The 17935-nt window shown below is 41.4% G+C and overlaps 1 protein-coding gene across 1 annotated transcript in view; it reads left to right on the forward strand.

Moving 5' to 3' along the window:
- The window catches only part of CDC5L (cell division cycle 5 like), a 34481-nt gene extending 18564 nt beyond the window's left edge, over window positions 1-15917 (forward strand). Inside the window, exons 14-16 of the mRNA XM_084514253.1 lie at window positions 502-699; window positions 14024-14236; window positions 15417-15917. Coding sequence (XP_084370379.1) covers window positions 502-699; window positions 14024-14236; window positions 15417-15521 — 516 coding nt within the window. The 3' untranslated portion in view covers window positions 15522-15917. The remainder of the gene's footprint in view (window positions 1-501; window positions 700-14023; window positions 14237-15416) is intronic.
- The last annotated feature ends 2018 nt before the right edge of the window (window positions 15918-17935 follow it).

Genomic DNA, 17935 nt, shown 5'->3' on the forward strand with positions numbered 1-17935 from the left:
TGTACGCTTGTTAGAGGAGCCTTTCCTGCATAAAAGCTTACGCAGCTCATCCGTTAATGTTTAAAGTTGACTTTCCACACTGTGTGGAGAGGGGCAAGCAAAAGGAAATGAAAAGTGATTTTTGTTGCATAGAACAGCTGCTTCTGTCTGTGTAGGTCTCCCTCCCCTCAAGGTCCCTGCTTTTATCTCTGTTCTTCTGCAGCAAGATGAAATATCTGGTTGTGCCATAGCTTTCATTAGCTATAGCGGAGTGATGTCAGGTTTGGCCAAATTATATAAAATGAGGGATAGTTGTGCTGTGAGTAGCCTTCTAGCCTGGGTTTCATTTATAATCCACAGCATCTGTGTTAGATTTTGTAGTTAGCTTAACCTGATGGTGAGCTTTTGGTATGCAAAGAGAAACTGCCCCCATGAATTGTGTGCTGAAGGACTGAAAACAAGAGGAATTTTCTTGTACCCTGTGTATTGTAACTGCAATTTATTTCTCATCATTTCCAACAGGCACAGGATCTACTGGCACAGGAGATGGAAGTGGTAAAGCAAGGAATGGGGCATGGAGAGCTCTCAAGTGAAGCTTATAACCAGGTGTGGGAGGAATGTTACAGCCAAGTGTTATATCTGCCCGGACAGAGCCGCTACACAAGAGCTAACTTGGCCAGCAAAAAAGACAGGATAGAGTCACTTGAGAAGAGACTTGAGGTCAGTGTCATTTTTTTCTGCTTTTGCATTTTTTTTTTTTTTTTTTTTTTTTTTAAGAGGTATCGGTCACTTTATAAATTCAGGTCTCTTGGTGGGATTCCTTTGAAAAGGTTGTTAAGAAATTCTCTAAGGGTCTTCATAGATGTTCTTGAGGTGTTCAAATTGCCTTCTGTCCTTCTCTCAAAGTATTCTTACAGTGTTCTCCTGCACAATGTCCCTTTGCACTATTAGCTGTAAGACTGACTGCTAATGTCACCCCTTTATTCTCACCTGGAGAGAAGGTCAGCCTTTGCTCTCATGTAGTTCCGTGCCGTTTGTTTGCAGTTTTCTTAATCTCTGCTATTAGTGGATGAGATACCAGCTCTCTCTGGTTTTTCATTTTGTCTCTGGTAGTGGGCAGTACAAGATACTTCAGAGAAGGATGCTTTAAAATAGCCTCTGTCCCAAACCTCTCACAAGCTGTTTTCAAATCCGGAGTTGTTTTCTGATTAATGGAAGTTTATGGCATACTTTGCCATTGACTATTACATACGTGAAGGTTCAGCCAATTCCAGTGGTCCCCCAAAATGAAAAGAGTGGATGTTTGTGTTTCTCCATTACCAGGAAGTACAAGGCTTATTTATGTTTAGATTTAAAACTCAAATCTTGAGTTTGGTGTCGTGTTTGCTTCACAGATACTTCCTACAAGCACAGAATGACAGAGGTCAGATGGCAACATCTCACCGATGTGCCTGCATGCAGTCTGAGCACTATGGGAGAGCACTGGTATGAGTGGGGCAAGAACTGAAATGAGACCTTCCTGCTGCTTTCCGAGCTGTACAGGGCAGCATTCTCCAGTGCCAACTTGCTTGTGCTCATTTATTCAAAATGCAGCAGTCACAAGCCTTAACAAGGCTTTAAGATTTGATGAAGTGTCCTAGGATAGAGTTTACCCTTCCTGGGTTGCTGCTCTTTTTTTTGAGTTACTTCACAGTCTGTTTCACATGTTCATCCTCCAATTTGTTTATCTTCCATTTCAGCTCTGCTGAGCTCCTCTATTTTGAGCTCTCCCAACCTCTGTCATGTTTCTTGGAGGAAGAATGCAGAGTAACTGCACAGTTAAAGGGTTCTGAGAGCTTGTTTGAAATGTAAACTACAAGGAATACACATGCACTCTATTTACTCACCCGTCCAAATCCCATCAGAGCCCTCATCTGGGGAAAAAGAAGAGTTTTGCAGATGGGTTGTACTACTTGGAGCAGCTTCTTGATCTGGTTTGTGACACAGTGTAGGACTCCACCAAGCCAACAGTGGGTTTACTGAGACTGGGTGATTTCTTGTTTTGAGCCTTTTGTTTGGTTCAGCAGCAGTTGTCAGTGCTGTGTGTGTTACACATACAGCAAAGAGCAAGCTTGCAGTTTCCCAGTATGATCAGTTAGGGGTGTTAGTGGAGAAGAGATCATCAGAGGTATAGTGTGCTAACTAAAAAAGAGCAATTCAAACCTTTTGACGCTGATTTCTAGACCGTCACCCAAATGCTCCACTAAAAATGCAAATGTACGCAGCTTTTATGATAAAAGGTAAGCTAGGTTTACATGGTTTCTTCCCACAAAACATGTTTGTTCAGACTTGCAGTAAATTATCAACAGTTCTCCAAAATACCATTTTAGCCTAAAAAATTATGCAGGTATGCAATTATTTTCCCTTTTGTTAAAAATTTGAGTTTCCTTTTACAAGTTCTTCTCTATTTAACATCAACATAGCTACCGTTGCTGGAAGAAACAGATACAAACAGATACTACCACAGAAATTAAATGAGAGGGAAATCAGAAAGGCTGAATGTTCACTTGGTTCCCACGTGAAATACAAAAAGAGCATGTGTTTTGTGAAGTCTTTTAGTTGTGACTTGTCCGTGCGTAGTCTTCCCTGTTGTTAGCCTCCCGTTTGGGCCACGAGCCGTTCACCTCCGTGGTGATGCTAAGCCCCTGTCGTGCTGCTGCTTGCCCACCAGAGAGCACCATCGCCCTGCCGAAGGCTGCCAGCCGGCTCCCTTCGGAGCTCTGCTCTGCTGCATTTCCATTTAAAAAAAAAATAAAGAAGAAAAACTGAGCACAGCAGCACCCAAGCTTACAGGGCAGCAGGGGCTGCGCTGGCCTCAAGCCAGCACGCTGAGGGCTGTACCTAATTTGCGTATGAACGCTTTTGAAATTTCAATATTTTACGCCCCAAACTGCATTAGGAGAGTGAGTTATTATTAAAGTCGCAAAGTCAAGCGGTTGAAGTTAGGGAATGCACAGGCAGCCTTCCTCTAGCAGCCTTGATTTGCCTACGCAGATGCATTATGAGACAGCCTTTAATTTTGTGATTACAGCCTAGTATTTTTTTTTCCACAGACTCATTTACTGCACAGGATGGATGGTGCTTGCTTAATGAGTAACTATTGAATATTTTGTTTTCTCTTCATTGTTCAGTGTGTGGCCCAGTGCCTTTATGCTGCAGATTATTGCTGAAGTCTGAATTGGTTACTTCTGTGTGGGCTTCCTCGTGCTGTTAGTCTATCTCCTCCCAATATTTGAATGAGGAGTTGCCAGTGGCATGCTTGCTGAGGGTATTGAAGCAAAGACAGATCAAATCATCCCTTTGTCAAACTCCTGGTGCGTTTGCTCATTGCTCTGTAGTCAGCTAGGAAATGCAGTACGAATTGGAGGGTCTGTCAAGAAAAAACTGTTTTAATTCACTTACCAACATCGCGTGGGGTTCCGCAGAAGGGAGAGTGAACAAAGTCTGGCTAGCTCTGGCTATGATCACTTGCTGCGATCACAAGGCTCCGTGATTCTCTAACAGCTTCAGATTAGCTGGGAATTCTGAGTTCTGCTAGGCAAGGTGTCATTGCTTGGTGTGCCGATAGTAAGGTGGGAGAGCAAGCTTGTGGCTACCTTCAACATACCCCAAACCCCAGCCGAGTCATGAGCTGGGGCCAGCAGAGCTGGCTACAGGTGCAGTGGAAGTCCTGCTTTGCTTTTCACTGCTGTTGAGTGCAGGTGGACAGAGTTAAATTTGAGCTGAAAATTTCCCCAAGTGTATGCAAACTGCGATTCAGTGCAGCTCTGTTGCCTGACCTGTTTTAGAAGGCCCTTCAGCATAGGTCACTGGCTGAGTTTAGTTAATAATAAATCAAAAGTGTAGCAGCTTAATGAAGAAATGAGTGTACAACAGGAAAAAAAAAAAGCATGACATTTTTTTCTACTCTGTTTCCAGAAATGGCAAAACTCACCTTCATTTTAAGTTTTTTTTTCCGAGTAAAATTGTCTAAAAGCAGTATCAGTTGAAGTATCAGCAGTATCAGCTCTTTTAATGGGAAGTATCTGACAACCTTAACGAAAAGCAGTGATATTAGCTCTCCTTTCAGTACCCTGAGATATTTGCTTGTACTCTTAACTTCCTTTGAGAGAAGAATGGAAACTAAAATAGTCTGCCAGCAGCAGAAACTGATGCTGGTCAGCTTCTGGGGCTGCCTGTTCCCTTCCCGACTGAGTCTGGTAGAAAAAACCCGCGGTGTTCAGTGGGAGTTGCTGGAGACAGCTGCACATTGGGTAGTCACTGTCTAATACTTCCATATGGGACTGCTAACACCCTGCAGATCCTCTGGAGAGGGTTTAAAAAAAAAAAAAAAAGGCAGCTTATTTCTAGCACTGTCTTCATTGCTCAGAGATTACTGGCTGGATTGATGGTGTGGACAAACGCTCGTCTTCCTCTAATTGGCCTGTTCTCGCTGCCTGAGTGATTTAGTGGTGGCAGTCTTGTGTATGTTGACATGACATTTATCTCTCTGGAATTGATGGTGATATCACAAACAGATTTTTGCTGTTATTGATGGTCTTGGGCAAGCGAAGTGGAGCAATTGTGGACGGCTTCCGTTTGGCTGGATACCCTGTCCAGGCATCTGCAGCAGGAAGGCGCAATACACTGATGGTTTTCCTAGTGGAATGTACAGCCACGTGGTTGTACTTCTCATTTCTCTTCTTGTTTGAGGATTTTAGACTCTTTGAACGTGTTACTTACATAGCTTTAGAGTGGGAAGATGTTAGTATGTGAACTTTTTCGCCTTACCAGCAAGTGCTTCAGGTCTGTGCAAGTGAATCCCTTTGACCTCGCTGTGAGTTGGGGTATGGCTTAGATTTGCTTGAATCCAGGTGGGATTTTCTGATCTGTGCAGCAATTTCTGGAGGTCTAGCACATTTGTTCGAGGCTAGCTGCCCTGCAGGATTAGGCCTTTCAGGAACTGGAGTTTTCTCATGCACAGTAGCATTGAGTAACCACTTCTCTGCAGCATCTCATACTTAATTCTCCTCCAAGCAACGTGTTTATAAAGCAAACTATTCCTACCTGGGATATTTGTTAAGCTAGGAAGCTTATCAGGTGCAACGAGACAGTAGAGGCATCTGTTTAACAAACTAGTTCTTTCCTTTGTAATTCAGAACACAGGAACTTCCTAACAGCGTTGCTTTGTATTTGAAAGGAGTTCATAATATTGGCTTGCAATATTCAAATATTTTTCTTAGCATTGTGGTAGTTATGTCCTCGTTTCAGTTGATTGCTAAATCATCCCTCATGAAAGTCTACAGAGGAGGAAACTAGTTCATTGTGTACACAAAGCATAGTAAAATATCCATCCCACAGCAGGATTTGCAATATCTGGTTGTGTAACTACGGTGTGCATTGTCCCCATGAACGAGCTGGTAATGCACCAGACCGAAGCAGCCAGTTTTTGATCGCAGCCCAAGTCCTCTGAATTAATTTTCATTGCAAACCAGCGTCTTAGCTGGAGATTTATGGATTGTGCTGCACTGCAAGGTGTATCAGTTGTTAGGTTATTGGAGATTCTATTTTTATCTCTAGCTTATGTGCTTTTAAAGACTGCAGTTTGTCTTGGATTTTCAGTCGTGCTGTTTCTAAGAAAACACCTGTAGAAAATAAGAATATGTAAGACTAGGAATTGAGAAGTTACTCAAAATTCAAATACTCAAACTCTGGTGGAATCCCTGGGTGCTCTGCTTTTATGGTCACACATACTCATTTGTACTACTGTGGTGCTGTTATGAAGTGTTTTCTTCTTTTTTAAACAAGGTTTGTTGAAATGTAGTTGGCATCAGAGGAACACATTTGAGGCTTATCAGTGGTCTCCACTGTCAAGCTGTTCAGAATTTGATAGATCCGGCTGTTTATGCAAGACCACTACTACAGTGCCTGATCTCTGCTTAATGTGCACTTGCTCATCAGGTTGCAAATCTATTTAGTGTTGCAGTTTTGTAGGGAATACACTTTTTTTTTCCTGGGTAACACTGATGGATAGCAGATCTCTTAGGAACTGTCTTTACCTCTGTGTGAAAACACTTCTAACTACTTACCAGCGTGGTTAGCATGCAGTTTGTGTTGTAGCTAGGATGCTCCACTGTTTCAGCTCATGCCAAAACCCATCAGTGCTGCTCCCTTCTCTTCCTGAGCCCCCTGCTGTTACCTCTGATCTTGTACCAGTGCTGCTGCAACTTGGCATTAACCTGATTCAGTTCGTTGAACTGTCAGAAAACGAATTATTTTGAGGTTAAGAAGCAGACCCCTTTCCATAGCAGCTGGTTATTAGATCAGCCTAGGCTATTACACATCACGTCTTTGCTTGCAGAATTTAGGAATAGTTGTGAGGTCTGTAATGAAATTACCCTCCATACCTATGATACGATAAATAAAAGTTTGTCTGTTGCCAAGGGTAAATTCTGTGTACAGCAAGAAAAAAATGCCCTGCCAGGGAAGATAAATGGACGCAGCCAGAAATTATGCACTCTCTTTCTCGTGCAGGTGGCTATTCGTTGCCTATTTTTGAGCAAGTCCTGTGAGCTGCGACTCAATACAGCTCATTGTAGCCTCCCAACTCAAACAAAGCTGCCGTTGCCGTAGGCTCCCTGTGTTTTTGGTAGGGAGACGAGGCTCCTCCTGAGATCAGCTTGGCCTGCCTGAGGGTTGAATTTCCTTCATGGGGTTCCTATTCTTTTTTGATTGCAGAGGCACCTTAGGGCACCTCAGATAAGTGAAACAAACCTAGCTCTTACTGTCTCCCTCAGTTTCTCTGTCACTGGAACAGGATTGATGTCTACCTTATGGAGCTCTGTGAAGTGTGTTTGCAAAGCACTTGCAGACCTGTGACTGGAAATCGCTGAGTAAAACCTCTAAGCCTTAGGTGTGCTTTGTAATACCTGGAAAGTAATCTTCAATTTACAGCTGGCTGAATGGAGCTGGAACTTTGCATCTGTGCTTGTTGCAAGCCTGGAATAAAAACCATTTTTAACTTTCCTTTAGGTAAATTGACTTATTAAGTCCTTGGATTTCCCCACAAGTTACATTTCTACCTCTACCCCACTCTGAAACCTTCATCACCACGAGCAAGTAGGAAAAAGGCAGATGTAGTTTTACTCAAATTTAGCTGTTCTCTAGGACTTAAAGGCTTACAGAGGTGACATTGCTCAGGCTGCCAGTTGAACAGCTTTGAGAAATAGAACTATGCTTTTGCTGCTAAACTGTTATTTTCAGAGAGAAATGCAAATGCTTGATTTTATAGCAATTTTCTTACTGTTGACTGACTTGAGGACATTTGGAAGGAAGCAGATGACTGCCAGTAAGAGGGTTCTTCATATTCTTATTTCTGTGATCTTGCCTACGTCTGAAATTCGTCTTCAAATTGGACCGGTATGTTGTGGTTGCCTTTCTTCTAAGGTCATGTTTTGGGGGCTCGGTAACTTGTGTGTGTGGAAAAAAGCCTTTTTCCATTTGCTTACTTCATGTCCTCAGTCCAGTTCTGCCAAAACATTTTAAATGGAGAGTAGAAAAAAGTTCTGTAAAAATAAACCTGAACTGCGTAGCAGTTATTTTTTTGTGGCCAGTTACTCCTAGTATGGGGAAATTTTTCCTCAGTGCCTAAAACAATTGACTTCCTGTGCATTGCCTGGTGAAATCAGGTTTTGCATGTGAAAATGGAGTTCAGAATGGGAACCCCTGTGCTGAGGAATAAAGTTCAGCATTGAGAGAGCTCGTCATTGCTAAAGGTCTTTGTGCACCATCGCTTTTGCAAACTGATTTTTGACAGAAAGAGGGAAAAATCGATACGGTTTGTTGGTGCAAGCCACCTCATCTGCAGAGCCTGTCCAAATGTGGAGCAGTGTCAGAGCCTGTGGATGTTGTGCCAGTGGGAGTTGCTGCTTGTGAAGTAACTTGTTGCATTTATGCTCGTGTAGTGGTAGCTGCTGGAGTGGAGCGCTAATGACTGTGGTAAGCTCATCGCAGGGCTTCTGCTGTGTACGAAGAGGGACCAGGGCTGCCTTCTAATGGCTTGTGGTATGGGCTTCCACAAGATTTTTTGCCTCGCCTCTGGAAGAGGTCAGTCCGAGAATGCTGGGTTTGCAGTGATGCTTTTTGATGTTAACTGTATTGTGCTCGCTGCCCTATTATCTTATCAGATGCTGCAGTAACCTATGTTTGCTTGCAGCTAAAAAAATCTCTGAAATCGTTCTTGTAAATCAGCAGTGTCTAACTTATCCTTAACTTCCTATAGTAACTTCCTATAAAGCTAGATAGTTGGGTGCCACAAACTTCTGTGGGACCACTTACTCTTTACATACCCTGCACTGTCACTCCACAGCCCTACCAACTCCTGTTGTGATGTTTGAAAGCGAGGTGTTGTGATTTCTGAAGCAGTTCATATGGAGAATGCACTCGGGTTATTGGTTTCAGCTGGGGGCGGATGGAATGGCCTTCTGCAGATAGCAGTAAATCATAATGGTAATGACCAGTAAACAGTAAAATATTTTTAAGTAGAGTAATTAACTTTTTAAAAAAATGTGCTATTGTAGAGCGTACCTTTTGAGCTCGTTAAGGCAGATCACCCAAATGTGTGCAGAGGGCATTACAGTCATCATTGGCTCAGGGATGATGTGAAATGCTGTCAAAAGCTGCTCAGCATGACATGGCATTCATCTCTTCATCTTGCTGCTCGTTAACTCCTTTCAGCTGCTCTGGCTTACCAAGTCAAAACAAGGCAAGTTCACAAACCCTGCTATTTAAATTAAGTTGATCCAGCTCCCACCAGCAGAAGTGAGCATGGGAGGGTTGTTTGTGGGTCTGAGGAGAGGCAGGAAGTTAGAGCAATGTTGGGAGTATTCCTGTATAGAATCACAGAATAATCTAGGTTGGAAGAGACCTTCAAGATCAGAGTCCAACCTCTGACCTAACACTAACCAGTCCTCCACTAAACCATATCACTGTTCCTCCACACAGGAGGAACTGGAAAAAGATTTCTTTGCACAAGCTAACCAGCTTTAGGGTGATGTGTTGATTCTCCAAGGTCATGGGATAAGTTGGTTTACTTTTGACTATGGCTCTGGTAAGAACATAGAGCAATTTTCTTTCGGCTTTTTTTGTCCATCAGGCACTATCAAGCAGAATACAGGAGTGCTTGCTGCTGTTTAGGGATTGCAGGAGGCTTCAAGTTTAATGGAATGAAAGCAAAACAATAAAGGGAAAAAAAAAACATCCTTTGAACTGAGAAGGGTAGACTTTGCCTTGGTAGACTTGGCGAGACGAGGAAGTGTAAAAATGTGTTTTAAACGTGTTTGAGCCCTACCTTCATCGGAGTTTTTTTCCTAAATCTTTCCTGGTGGATGCTTGTTCTCATACGCAGTCTTTCCCTGTTCTTTGTTGTCCTTGGTTAAACCTTAAAACTAATCTATCTCAAATTTCATTGCCAGATTCAAATCCTTTCTCCTTTCTAAGTGGACATAAAACCAGACTAATTTCACAAAGATCTTCTGGATATCTAAAATGTGTTGTTGTGTCTTCTGCCATTTTCTGTGTTGCTGTTAGACGAAAAAAAAATTATTTTTCAGACAGTCTCCCTTTCTAGATGATGGTTTTATGAACCTGTGAATACATCTTTTACTCTGTTTTGAACTTTCTTTGATCTCTGATCCAGTGTTAAAAACTGGACACTGTTTTCTAGTTCAAGTCTTACTGAGCATGAAGGGGAAGGCACTTCCCCTAAGATCGGGCACCATTTTATCCCGTGTCTGTATTTGCTATTCCCGTTTTGCTAAAGCTGGTACAAAAGTCAACCAAGCCAAAGCTGGCCAAGAAGTCGTACAAAATAAATAATGAAGTGGAGAAATCTTTGAAATGTCTTTACATTTTCTGCTAGGTTCATGAGGGAAACGGTTGTCAGATTTTACTGAAATCCATTTCTTAGCTTTAAGCAAATAATGTAGACTACTGTTTAAACACACCTCTTCATAACTGCTTGGAATTTTTAGCTGGGTATCTGAGCCTTAAAATTTTACGAAGCTTGAACTAAAATTATATGCAGTTATTGGCATTAATGCAGAAGTCAGCAATTTTTAATAAATAGTATTTGTTACAAAAGCTGAGACCTCCTTTTGACCTTTTTGTAGTAGGTCCTAAAATCTTGTAGTTGGGAGAGAGGAGGAAAGGTGGTGAGTGTTCACATTTCTCTGTAAGTAGGGGAGGAAGAAAGGGCTGTTATTTCTGGTTTTCAAAACTTGAGAGGATTTTTTTTTCTTTTTAACACAGCAGTGAGGCCCATGGCCTGTGATAATCCAAGATAGACAAGGAATTGACCAGAAAAACAAGGGCTGAATAGCAGTGTACAACCTAAGGAGCTGTAGTAGCTAAAAGCAAGAATGTGTATCCAGAAAAAACTTGGAAATATTACATCCAACTCCCAGTGTCTGAAAACTTCAGAATCCTTAAATCATCAGGGTGTGATATTTTAACAAGCATTTGATTTGATCTGGTTTTTGTTTTTCTTGGAGAAAGAATGCTATATCATAACTCGTTGATTAAAGCAGTAGGCATTTAGGGTGGGATTGATCTACCTGGCCTTGGGTATTTGTGTTGGGGCAGGCAGCCCATGCTCCTCTCCTAGTCAGCAGAGAGGAGTAAGGACTGTGGTGGCATCACTTCAGTCCTCTTCTGAGGCTGTGTATCAGGGGAGCCGTGCCCTAGAGCTGCCAGTTTCTCTCCTGAATATGGTAGGAGCTTGGGTGCCATGCTGAGATGGGGATATTCAAAGCCAGGCAAGGGGAGTCCCAGCTGAAGTGTGTAGAAGTGCAAGACCAACCCAGTACTGCCACTGCTGGTGAAAATTGCAGATAAGTTACAGCTTCTGACCTCGGTGCCCTGCTCTAATCTCTTTTCTGTACAATGGAGATATTGCTTTAACTGTGTTTCATGTCCTCAGGTACTCAGTGCTTAACATTGGGTTAGAAAATTGGGTTGTTGAGAGATCTTCGTTTAGGAAGGCAGGGGAACTTTTCTAAATGGTTGCTTTTTAACCTATTCTAGGATGATGACATTCTGATTGGAGTTCCATTTCACACCAAGAGTACTCTATCATTTCTAACACTGTGAAACAATGTGGGGCAATCTGGGTTACATTAGATCTCTGTTATAAACAAAATTCTCTTTGCCTGTGCATCCATCTCTTCCATAATCTCTAAATACCAAGAATTCTCAGCACGCGTTTTTCATCGAGGAGCAGTAATTGGAAAGCAGTTCATTTGCCGCCCAGCTGTATTTGTTGTTGCAGTAATGGCATATTATTTACCAGTGAAGACATTTAAAGCTTTCATACTTTTCCATCGGAGAGTATCCTCACAAATCCCTAATCTATTTATTTAATTTTCTCTAGATTTGTATAAATATTGAAAAAGAGGCGCCTTTCTGTATGCTTAAAGCACCTTGGGCATACTGAAAGACTACATTGCAAACAAAATCTGAAAAGTGTAGCAGTCTCCCCAGGAGCAAACTAGGCAGCCTAGAAGGTCAAAATTCTCTTTCACTCCCCCATTAACAGTTTTCTCTCTTTACCATTCACTTTGTTTATCACTGTACCACGTACTAAACCTGCTTTCAACAAGTGAATAAATTGTTAAGGAGCGAAGCATTTTAAAGAAACGTGAAGCTGCGTAATAAAGCATACTTCAGTAGCATCAGACAGTCCAGGACACAGTCCTGGACAGATTATAAAGTAGTTTTTCCACAAAGAATTTAGTTTTGAGGGTAGAAAGATGATATGTTGGGTAACGCATGGTGTGTGGGGTTCAAAGCAGAGAAAAACTTCCACTTTCTCATTGATCAATGGTAATTCATTTGATTTCTAAAGGAAATGAGGCAAGGATAGTTACTTTAGCCACTGTGTTTCTGAGGTAGACTTGTGTTCTAACAGTTGAGAATGTGAAGCATTTTTTCTTCATCTCCTGTGCTAGTATACTTGTTACTGTGGCGAAAATCAAAATGTGAGAAGCCCAGAATCTTCTTGTTGAGTTTGGAATCTTTTTTTTTTTTTTTTTTTTCCTTTCTGAGAAGTGTGAACTGTTTTTATGTTTTTAATATTTTTAAGAAGGTAGCATAAAAGAATGACCAGGAGCCCTTATGTCCCTGTGCAGAGATGTGAAAAGCTGCACCTCCCCCCAGCTTTGCAGAGGTATATTCTGTGTATGAAGAGTTAAGGATCTCTTTGGTGCTGTCTATCAGGCTTCAAAACTGCCCATAGCTTTTTCTTTGCCTGCCCATTTAACCTTGCCCAACTGAATGCAAGTATAAAAATATGCAAAGGGCTCCGGTGCCTTTTCTATTTTTAAATGTTGAATGAAACACTTACAGCATGTTAACATGATCACACTGGCTTATTTGCATTGTATCCCAGGTGGCAGAATTTTATAACTTTTATCACTTGTCAGTTTCAAATCTCAACTCTGGATTACGGCTTTAGAGGACTGACGTGGAGTCCTTTGGGAAAACTATGGGGAAATCAAGACTTTGAAATCCAGGATGCACCAGGCAGCACTTACCAGAATGATACAGGAAGGAGAGTTTCACTTCTAACATGCCACTTGCTTTGTGGTTTTGATACCACATTTTAATTTCATTACTTCACATCTGTTGTGTACGGTATTGGCTTGTAAATTGTGGGGTTTTGCTTCTGGCTTTTGCCACTGACCTTAGGCAGCTGATTCATTGTGCTATCTCAGTGCTCGTCTGCTCGCTAAAGATAATCTTACCTTCTTGCACTGAGATTCTTAAGGGAAAAGCCCTGTGAAAAAGCAGTGTTACTTGAGAGGCCACCGAGGAGTTACCAGGTTTTCAGTATGTCGGAGGAGGGAATAAGGTTGCAGCATTATGGTTCTGCAGTAAATCTGAATGGGAGATCTCGCAGATAGGTGAGGTGACTTTATTTTAAGCCCAAACCAATTTCACTTCTTTGCAGTCTCATACTCACATAGTCCCAAACACAAAACAAAAGATGTGTACTGGAGTCATCAGTCCAGCATTCAGCTACCCAGACATCTGAATGCCAGCAGTCTTCTTTCCTGGGATGCCTTACGATGCTATCAGGAGTGAAGGGATACCAGCTATTGACTTCTAATCATGTCACTGGGTTTTTTTTGGGGGTTGCCGAGGTGTTTTTTCATTAGTGTTGATTTTTTTTTTTTTTTTTTTTTTTATATTTTATGTCTTTCATACCTTTAGAAGCCAGCAGTGGTTGGCATCTCCATCCTGTCCCACCTCTGCAAATCATCAGGATTTACTCTTAGTCCTTTGTCTCCTGATCTGGCGTTCCTAAGAAAGCACATGCAGATAGGTGGTAGAACTTAGTTGCTGTTCTGATGGTTCTTCCATGGTTCCTTCTGGTGCTTCTGTGTCCTGACATGGCCATTCGTTCATCAACAGGATCAGTGTGAACATTTCCATTGTGGTTTTCTACAACAAAAAGATGGATCCAGAGCTGCATTCAGGCTCCTGATTGCCTCTTTTTCTCTGCAAAATATGATTTAGATTAATCCTGTTGGGGTAGAAGGACTGAAAGATGTCTGGTTTTGCAGATAAAGAATATAATTTAAAAAGAAAACACTCTCTTCATTTAGTTTGCCTTTACTAAAGCACAGATCTCCTGTGTGACTGGGAGGTGGCATACCAAGCTGTTGTGTGTCTTGGCTGCCCACTGAGCTCACAACTGCAACAATTCCTGTCTATAAAAGCTTACTCATACCGTGTAATCACCCTCTGTTATGGTTAGTGGTCTTCATCTTCAATTAGCTACATGCATTGTACAGGTTTTAATCCATAAATCTCTTCTAGGTTGTTGTAAAATGCGCAGTGTATGATCTGTTAACAGAAATCAAAGAACTCCAGCTCAATGCAGTGTTCTGCAGATTTTTACTACCTCTTTTTTCTTTAACTTTTGGATTCTGGATAATTAAAACAATTCCTGGTTTCGTTCTGACAGATAAACAGAGGTCATATGACAACTGAAGCAAAGAGGGCTGCCAAGATGGAAAAGAAGCTGAAGATTTTGCTTGGTGGTTATCAGTCTCGAGCAATGGGCCTCATCAAACAGTTGAATGATTTGTGGGACCAAATTGAACAGGCTCATCTGGAGCTACGTACTTTTGAGGAGCTGAAGAAACATGAAGATGCTGCTATCCCAAGGAGACTGGAGGTGAGATTGCATAAATGTGATACCTTAGATCAAATGCAGACATTGTGGAAAAGATGTTTTTTTACAATGCACAGACTCTGAAGTTAACAGCCTGAGTTTGTACCAAGTTTTTACTGGTAGTCTTAAATTATACTTGTAACCAAAAAAAAACTCTGCTGTTCACTTCAATATCAAAGATTCTGTGACATGTTACAAGCTGGGACTAATCTACTAGTGTGTACTTTCATTTTCTTTTTATTTTATTTCTAATGTGGTATATTTTATTAATCTTCTGCAATATGTATCAGCAGAGGTTCCATGTCTATCTTAATTCGGCTTGTTTTGGTTTTAATTACTGTCAGAACTCAGGGTAGGTTGGAAAGTTGTGCAAAGCCTCCTATTACCTTGAAAATCAGCTGACCAAATGCTAGTTCAGAGTACTGGAGACTTTCCTTTCTTTTCACATGTCGATTGTGTTCCTCCCTTAAGCTGTGTTGTTATTACCAGACTTGCAGATAGCTGAACTGTTATAAATTGGCAAGAACCCCATTTTGAAACTGGCTTTCGACATCACAGCTCTCAGTTTCAGAAGCTGAGCAGCCATAGTGTAATTTTAGTTCTGAGCCATCCTCGGAGCTCAGGTTCTTTGCCGTGAGTCCTGCCACTAGCTCTGCATTTGGTGATCTGGACCAATGCTGCTGAGTAACAGCAGCCTGCCCTACTGGCTCTAGCTGGTCAGTATGGTTTTGAGAAGGAAGGAGCAGCCTCAAAGAGTGAAGGGATATCCCATGAACTAGCAGCTGGCAGTTTCAGAACGAGCAGTAGTTCTCATTCACACGCTGCATCATTAGTGGAACAAGCCCTTGTTGCAGGATGCTGTGTTAATGAGGAAGGTTACCTAAAAAAAGGTTCAGGACAAACTCAGGAAAGAGAGGAATCAATAGATAACTCTTAAATACAGGGCACTGCTTGCGGCTGGTTTCTAATTTGAAATCTCCCCTTTTGAAGCATTTTGTATTAGCTGCGGTCAAAAACAGGATGCTGAAGTAAGATGGCCATGATTCTTGATACTTCATATTAACTGTTCCAGTTCTTAAAGTAATTTCAGCATTCTTCTACCTCAGCTTCCTGTGAAGGAACTAAAATGCAACCTTTGCTAATGATCTTCAGGCACGTGACTGGTTGTTTGTTTTCCTTTCAGTGTCTAAAAGAAGATGTGCAGCGGCAGCAGGAGAGAGAAAAGGAGCTCCAGCAGAGATTTGCTGATTTCATGTTGGATAAAGAGACTTTTCAAGCAAAGTATTAAAGCACAAAATTTCTTTTGTCGCTGATGTAACATTTTTAAAGTGTACAGATACTTCTCCAGCAGCTTTTGCCGTCAGTCACAGAAATCAAGTGTGGTCTGCTGTTTGTATCTTGTCAACTTTTGTTCCTTTGATGGACTATTTCAAATGCTCTCGATATGAATGGCCTTGTCCAGGATTAAAAAAACATTGGATCAAAATGTCCAAAGTTTTATTAAAAGAAGTCACTCTGATATGATTTTAGCCATGTCTTCATTTGCTGGGATTGTCACATCATTCCTAGTGTTTTATCAGTCTTAAGACGTATGAGATAACATGCCTGAGAGTCATGTCTCTTGAATAAACCTGGAATGTTAAAAATAATTATGAAATAAAATGCTTGTCTTAACTGAAACGGAGTCCTCCCCCAGCCCAGGTCTCTTTCATGTTTCTGATAATTTATTGTTCTTCCACAGTTGTGCTCCATCCCCCATTCCTCCTTCCTTCCCCTGAATTGTCATTTTAACAGGTAGGACCTATGGAGAGTAATTTTGGTCCATGTAAAAGTGCTTGCAGTTCTGTGCCTGCAACAAAACTTTAGTTTTTATATCAGGATATTCACATGCTCATACTGACAGTAAGCGTAACTGCACTGTGCTTTGGCTTGCCATTGCAGTAGTAATCAGTTGCTTGTTCTGTACAGTTCTTAAAATTGTCCTTTGCTCCTTCCTGGCTGTGATCATCCAGCATCTTCAAGCATCTGTGGGACATGGTTTGTGAATTAGGGTGGGCCAGGGACAGACATTAATAAGCAGGAGGTGTGTAGCCAGCCCTGATAGCCTGATGGCCTGGATCTGTCCATGCTGTGCTGGCTGACCTGAGTTCTAGGGCTGAATATTGTTCAATTTAGTACTGCAGCCACATCCATACCACCTCTCAAGACGTTGCACATTGTGTAGGGGTTTTTGGAGTGCATCCTGATCCAATAGGTAGCACTCTTGAGGTCCTTGGCACTATTTCTTGTTGCTCCTTGAGAGTGGGCTCGGCAGTGTGCTTTGCTGCCCAGAACAGCCTGGGAGTGGGGTGGGGAAAAGTTCCCTATTTACTCCTCCTCTCCTCTGTGACCACATCTCAACAGAATTTCATTTTCTTGCTACTTTGACTTTATTCTGAATATTAAGGATGGCTTTACTGAAGGGGGTGGATGGATCTTTTTCTGTTCACACACATAGTATTCTAACCCTTACCCAGATTTTTCTAAGTACTGCTTGTCCAGAACACGCTGAAGTTAGAAATTGGGTTTTTCAGAATGTTACCAATTATTCCTAATGCTTTTAATATTAGAATTTGCCAGTCAAGCGTCTAATTTAGAGGATTGCTTTCAGGTTTTATTTTTGTGGAAGTGTTTGTCCCTTTTTAAGGATTAGTCTTTCAACTCATACTTCTGGTGTTTTGAGCAATTGTTTGAAGAAACGCATAGGGAAAAAGGCAAAATTGTGTACTCACAGCACAGAATTCAGCAATTTAATACATCAAGTTGCACACATGAACAGCCAGAGTTGTGGATGTGTAGCTGCTTAAATGCCATCCAGAATGGTCCAGTGATCAAAGACAATCTTGGAGGTTTTTTTTAATTATTATTATTTTTTTTTAAGTGCAACCTGTCTCATTTCTACTGATCAGTGACGGGAGCAGGTCATACAGCCAGCCTCAGAATGTCTTTCCCCTTACTCACCAGGATATCGTTCTTGTGAAGTATTAATGCAATTACAGACTGCATACTTCTAAAAACATGTTAAATATTTTAACTAAACCAGAGCACATCTGGAGAAAAGTATTAGGCATCAATCTTCCAGCATATGGGGTATTTTAGCTTGGATGGGTTATACCCAAAAGGAAAAATTACATAAATGCATATCATGACAGTTCTTGTGGTTGTGTGGTAGCTAGAAATATTAAGGAAAAAACCCTTGTAGGTTTACCAATACCACAACTGCAATTATTTCTTTCTTTTTAAGGCTGCAGCTGAGCATCTTTGATGTCTCTTGTACTTTTGACAGCTTCAGAGCTGGACAGGTATTCAAACATTCTGCCCTAGCAAATACTCAGAAGCAAATTCAGAAGGACTGATAAGTCACAGAAGACTTTTCCTTCCTGAAATGCATACCTGCTACAATCAAGGATCTCTGATGTTGCTATATTTGAAAGGTACCTGCAGGAATTTTCTCCGGTAGGTTATGCTTAAGCAAGTTTGTGGTTTTCCCTGTCTGTAGTCAGAGGTTTTGTCCTGAAATTTCTGCTTATCTCCACAGTGAAACAAAGATAATTGAATGAGGTCTCCTGCCTCAAAGTTTGATTGTATCTTGCTTTGGCTTTTTCACCTGCCTTGAAGGTGTCAGCAAGGAGGCTGAAATCTGCTGAATTAGCCCCCAAAATA

Source organism: Aythya ferina (assembly GCF_964211825.1).
Source record: "Aythya ferina genome assembly, chromosome: 3".
Lineage (NCBI taxonomy): Eukaryota > Metazoa > Chordata > Aves > Anseriformes > Anatidae > Aythya > Aythya ferina.